General features: G+C 43.1%; 1 protein-coding gene across 1 annotated transcript; it reads right to left on the bottom strand.

Moving 5' to 3' along the window:
- Positions 1-332: 332 nt before the first annotated feature.
- Positions 333-5,930, bottom strand: LOC106568832 (Krueppel-like factor 6). The gene is made up of 4 exons (XM_014139535.2): positions 5,561-5,930; positions 3,464-4,037; positions 2,334-2,457; positions 333-2,116 (listed from the first exon to the last, which is right to left on the bottom strand). Exons 1-4 carry the CDS (start codon positions 5,660-5,662, stop codon positions 2,065-2,067), a joined length of 852 nt encoding a protein of 283 aa, XP_013995010.1. The 5' UTR covers positions 5,663-5,930; the 3' UTR covers positions 333-2,064.
- Between the last annotated feature and the right edge of the window lie 440 nt (positions 5,931-6,370).

Below are 6,370 nucleotides of genomic sequence, written 5' to 3'. Positions count from 1 at the left end.
ACAAAGATGCCATGGCCTGACAAGAATGGGTTATTTGTAATAACTCTTAATTTATCAAGGCCTTGGTGGCCAAGCAGATCACGTCAAGAACTCAACCCCATAACCAACCAAGAGAATCTGTACTTTCGAAAGTAATTCACCGTCAGACATTCCATTTCACGTGCATAACGTACCACATTATACTACTACACAGTAGTAAACCTTTTAAAATTGAATTGTTTGAAGTGCTTCTACAATTCTGTCTCAGATCGAGGATCATTTTCAAAACAGGATTTTTGTCTGAATAGATAGATACAGTATGTATGTTGACAAATGAAACACAGAAATGTCAATAAGTATAAAGCTTAACTTTTATTCAAGAGTCTTCAGACCAACCATCATTTCTAGACAAAGGGTAAAAGGTGCAACCATATGAATCGGAGCCTTAATAAAGCTATTCAATCACACACTACCGCATTTAACCCCCCCGTGAGTGATCTATTTATCTGGACAAGGCCACTTACATAAGGCATCATTAAGGTCACAGTGTATTTACAGATATAGAAAAAGAGAAGAGCAAGAGGACCAAAATAAAGAAATGCGTTATTAAACTGAATATAAATAAAACTATCCCATGATCAACACAGTTGCCAAGCAATAGTGGTATCTCCAAACATAGAAAAGAAAAGAAGGAAACAAATACATCACTGCTTTATGTTTCTGTACAATACTGTGGTATCTACGGAGTAAAATGGATGCATAGCTGCTCATTATTGGGATTTGCCTGTGTTATAAGTAGGCCTAATCGAGTGACAAACAAACCCAAGATCATGCAACTTCTGGTATAATGATATATCAATGTTGTGTACAGCCTTTAGATACTGAGCTTACACAATGGACAACAAATTAGCTTTGTAGCATGTACTTTGAGACAAGCTACTTAATACATTGCACATTTAATAGCTGCACCAAACATCAACCCCCCTCCCCTCCCCAAACCTCGTTTAGGAGCATGTACCACCTCAGTTCGGATGGTGGTGCTCTCTCTCAAACCTCAAAACTGACGGCTGGGACGCACACACACTGCCAAACCCAGCCTAGACTCAACCAACGCTCCACACAAGAGCACAACAACTCCTTTGCTTGCATTCATTCATGACAACAAGACAATAAAACCTCAGTCAAAAACTCATCATCCCCTCAATGCCATTCAGGTCACAACACAAGCCATCCACTCAGGAGTCGTACATCCACAGGCAGGCACCCAGTCACAGGCATTCTTAGACAGGCACCCAGTCACAGGCATTCTTAGACAGGCACCCAGTCACAGGCATTCTTAGACAGGCACCCAGTCACAGGCATTCTTAGACAGGCACCCAGTCACAGGCATTCTGAGACAGGCACCCAGTCACACGCATTCTGAGACAGGCACCCAGTCACAGGCATTCTTAGACAGGCACCCAGTCACAGGCATTCTGAGACAGGCACCCAGTCACAGGCATTCTTGGACAGGCACCCAGTCACAGGCATTCTTAGACAGGCACCCAGTGACAGGCATTCTGAGACAGGCACCCAGTCACAGGCATTCTGAGACAGGCACCCAGTCACAGGCATTCTGAGACAGGCACCCAGTCACAGGCAGTCTGACAGCAGGCTCACAGTCAGTCAGTCCACATGCTCACAGAAAACAACACGTTTATTGGAGTAGTACCACTGCATATTTTCAAACCAGGAACTAACTCCGCAAAGCATCAGACACCATACAGAGAAAAAAACGTTCTTTCTTGTCCTCTCAGACATTTTCTTTCTTCTCTCTCTAGTGAATTTCTTAATTCTCCTTCATCCATGGTGGTTTTCGTGATATTCTTCAGAATGTGTCGACCTTTCAGAGCTCTTTCCTCTGAGAGGTCTTGGAGGCACTAAGTATGGTGCAAAAATGGCCTGCATGCTTTTCACTAGAGCACGCTCCCCTTGCTCGCCTTCCTCCCCTCTCAGGGCACTGCAGCCTCCCCACAGACAGGTTAGGAGACAGTCAGGACCATCGCTCAACACCGCTCTGCTCTCCTCTGCCCTGGGGCCCACCGCTTAGATGTGTCTCTTCATGTGAAGCGCCAAATGGTCCGAACGAGAGAAACACCTGCGAGGAGAAAGAGAGCATATCAGGCACAGCGTTTTAAGAATAGATAAAAGACAAATATAACAGCATTGATTTGTCCCCTACGTCAGTATTTCAGGTGCATGGATTTACCTTTAGTTGCCCAAACATTCAAAAGTGTTCATGACCTTTACAATCTTCCTCAATAAAATAATGAAAACAAACAATAGATACATCCATCCCTAAACACTTCTCTTACCTGTCACAGTGACTGCATTTAAATGGCTTTGCCCCAGTGTGCTTCCTGAAGTGTCTGGTTAGCTCATCACTCCGTGCAAAACGCCACTCGCAGCCTTCCCATGAGCACCTGTAAGGCTTCTCACCTGCAAACAGAAAACAAATGATTTTATTGCTGTGCTCCATTGTTTCCAAATTAGAAATAGACATGACATACTATAAGTGCTACATATTAGAAGATAGAGTACTACAACTTGTAAATATGAGCTGTGGTGTACTGCTTAAAAGTAGTTGAATAAGCAGACATAGTGCTTATGAAGTGGCTGGGTGAGAAGGGATAAATGTAGGGGATTTCTGATGGTGAAAATTCCATTAGCTCTGGTAACAGTTTGCCTGGAATGTGGAGCCTTGCTAATGTGCAAGACAGCTGTAAACAGCTTGGCAAGCCGAGGTCAGAGGTGACGAGGGAAACTGCTCACATAACTCAGTAACGAATAACAGTAAATGTAAAATTCCCACCGCATTTTTAATGTAAATGATTCAATCGTTTTCTTTTCCCATTGTGAAATGTGATCTGTTTTCAAGATCCAGTCCACATCCTCTGTGGCTGGCTTGGCCATGCCCACCAAAGGTTGTTATGTCGCCCCTCCCCCATTCAACATGAAGTCACTGCTGCTACTGTGTGAATTAGGTCACAGTTTAGACACTATGTACTAGCGAACTATCCCAAGAATGCAGAGAGAAATTTCATGAAAATAACAAAAAAAAAATAAGACTCTCTTGTAAACATATTAAAATGTAATTGTTTGATGAGGTTTAAATTTAGTCCCTCCCGAAACGGAATCATCTTCTGAACGTTCTTTGTAAAGTAAATGCCTGCAGATTCAGAACACTGATGACATCATAACCAGCTGGTCTGGATGTCTTTCCCAAGGCCTCTCTGCTGTGACAGCAGCATTAGTATGTGGGTAACAACACCCACCTCCACTCTTTGGACTAGCTTGCTTTACCTGTATGATATTACTACTAAGACTCAGGTCTGGTCGGATAGCTCGGGGCTTCTGCTTTTTTCTATACATATACAGTATACACTTGTTTGGGAGGAGGTGCTGTGGGGTTATGCAGTTTACCTGTACACAATCAACTATTTACCTGTATGTGTACGCTGGTGTGCTTTCAAGTGGGAACTTTTTGTGTAAACCTTTCGGCATCCGTTAAAATGACACCTGTGGACCCGCCTCCTCCCGTCTGGAGAAGCCTCCCCATTGGCTAAGCCTCCCCTCTCCACTGTTCGTCCACCAATGCTCCCTGTCCGTATTTTCCCAGGCGAGTGCATCACTGTCTGTATACCGCTCCACACCTGGGAGGATATGGAGGGGGCCTCCTTGTTCACCTCAGGAGAAGATGGCGGAGTGCTGATAACCATGGAACTCAGGTCCTCTCCCTCTCCCATAATGTCACTCAGTGGGTTGGAGGTGAAGTCGAGGGGAGGGGAGAGCTCCTCGGAGCTGTCGGACGCCTCACTGCTGGCGTCGGAGTTAAAGCTGTTGGCCTCTTGATTGTCCTCCTCCTTAATGTGAGTGTGGATCTTTGGGTCGGACTCGGCCTTGTCCCCACAGGCCAGGATCAGTTTGCTCCAGAGATCCTCTTGACTCGTCTCAAACTTGATGTCTGTGGCCGAGACGTAGGGCTCGCTCTGGAGGTACCGCTCCAACTCCAGACATGTCTGATGAAGGAGAAAATAATGAGTACAGCATGTAGGAGCTAGGACTAAAAACTACCCACAGTATATGGAACATATACACAATGTACTATTCTGAGGGCAGTGGAGTGGATGTAATGGGTGTCCTCCGAGACTCTAAGGCTGCTTCCAAAATGGCACCCTATTCTCTTTATAGTGCACTACTTTTGACAAGGGCCCATAGCCCATAGGGCCCTGGTCAAAAGTAGTGCACTATATAGGGAATAGGTTACCTTTTGAGAAGTAGATTAGATCAAGGAAGGTTACATGTAAACACACTTCCTCAGTTGGTGGCGTGCTCTTTCCACGACATAGCCGTCATCATGCGCAGTGATTACATTTACATATGCTACAGAGCCCCCCTGGTGGTTAGGGAAGTGTTTGTAGATATTTTAAATGTTTCAATTATTCAGCATAAATTGGATTTAATAATGCATCCAGTGGCATAGCTAGAAATAACATAGCACACAAGGGAATGGAGGAGGTATGTCTGGTTCAAGCAGGTCCACAAAAAGCTTTATGTATGAATACTGCAAGAGTTTCATACTGCAAGAGTTATTTTAGGCTTCTAAAAAGGAAGTAAAGGACACTTCCTGAAAGCTTGACAATCAGAGAGTGGACGCTAACTACAGTATATTAAAAACTATGACATGCATCTAGCATTCCAAGTAATTAATTCCAAACTATAATGGGTATAGAATGCAAATTAAACCCAATATTCATTACAGGGTAAGTTGTTTTGTAATATATTTCTGGCGAACCTAAAAACGTTATTAGTAAGGCAATACTTTGTATTCATTGCAAAGATTTATTTTCAATAGGGCAGAATGCATCTCTGGCGAGCTTTGAATGCCTCAGGGCATGGAGAGGGAACTTGGCCCCAAGCCCGCATATCCAAGGGGAACTATGTGTAGTGTAGCCAATTTATTTCAATCACTATCAAAAAAAGCAAAGCTACTTTATCGACTATTAAGTAATTCTTATAAAATGACTGCGAGTTAGTGGGAATTTTGAACAAAATCTGTTGAAAAAGACGCACATAGGCTACTCCTCTCCGGTAATTCCGAATAGATCGTCTCTCTTGCTCTCTAACACACGCACGTACACACATACACACAACAACTCTCTTCACTAGAATGAACGGCATAATCCGTCTACAGAACGGAATATAAACAATGTTGAGTCTTGGTTCATTCAGGCGATTAGGCTATTACATTGTAACTAATGTATATAATTGCAACATGCATGCACGTTCAATAACAGTCTTACGTCAATTAAACTATGTGTCAAAAATGTGCTACAAGTTCAATCCAATAGCTCAACTTTTTTGTTGTTCTGCATCACTTAGTCACGTTCTGCATTCCTGACAGCTTGCAGGTCCACTGACAGCAACCTGGGGTTGCTGACAAGTTTATGTCGATGTATATACATAAGCATTATTTTCCATTCATTTTAGAGTGTTTTCTATATCAAAATAGGACTATTCATAAATGATCATATATACATACCTGCTGCCAGTACTCCTCAAGAGATGGTAAAGCTGAAAAGTATCCGGTGTCATGTACTATCTGGAGCTCCTGAAAGATGCTGCACATAGGAATAACATCCATCTCACTCCTATAGATGCCGCTGCAATTACAACCAAAAATCAAGGTAGTTCAATTGTCTTGTTTTCTTTTTCAAGAAAACTTGCGACTTCGATGTATTTGCATGTATAATATGCTGTAGAAAAGCAGTTGGGAATAGTAGATATGTTTATCGCTTTACAGCAGTGATAGCGCACGTGTTCTTCCTAGAGCAATCTTCCTTGCTTGCTCTAAAAGCAAACAGTGAACTCGCTGAAAGTCCGTCGACGCTCTGTAAACTTCACTATGCAATGTCTTACAGACGGCCTTCCCCCCACGTGATTGCATTACGCTCTCGTGATGCCGACCAATGGCTGCGCCAAAATGTAACACCCGCCTACCTTGACCATCTTCTGTGATTTGGTTGGTGAGTTGACCTAAGTCTCCTTCATTTCCATTGGACCATGTGGGCTCTATTTTTAGAGCGCTATATAAAGTGTTCACCGCTTACTACAGCGAAGAACCACGTCTCTATCGGCCTAGTATGGGTTCAGTCTACCTTCTGAGCAGCAGTATTGCTTACAGTTTACTATTATTATGGCACGCACGAGTTGGGAAATATAATAATATCTTAACATTTATGCTTGGATTTGAATTTATATTTTAACCATCCTTATGCATTCTTTTCCTAAATACAATAGGGGAGACATGGTTGGTTGTCTCAAGGGTTGGTTCCGGCCCGGCTCCACGAGG

The sequence above is a fragment of the Salmo salar genome, chromosome ssa14 (assembly GCF_905237065.1).
Source record: "Salmo salar chromosome ssa14, Ssal_v3.1, whole genome shotgun sequence".
Classification (NCBI taxonomy): Eukaryota; Metazoa; Chordata; class Actinopteri; order Salmoniformes; family Salmonidae; genus Salmo; species Salmo salar.
This window is presented reverse-complemented; position numbering and strand designations above follow the sequence as displayed.

What these genes read in the sequence shown, in the direction of transcription:
- LOC106568832 (XM_014139535.2), bottom strand. Translation starts at nt 5,662, where the DNA reads ATGGATGTTATTCCTATGTGCAGCATCTTTCAGGAGCTCCAGATAGTA. An exon ending in TTGAGGAGTACTGGCAGCAG is followed by an intron (nt 4,038 to 5,560) that starts GTATGTATATAT and finishes CTCCTTCATCAG; the next exon opens with ACATGTCTGGAGTTGGAGCG. An exon ending in AAATGCAGTCACTGTGACAG is followed by an intron (nt 2,117 to 2,333) that starts GTAAGAGAAGTG and finishes TTCTCCTCGCAG; the next exon opens with GTGTTTCTCTCGTTCGGACC.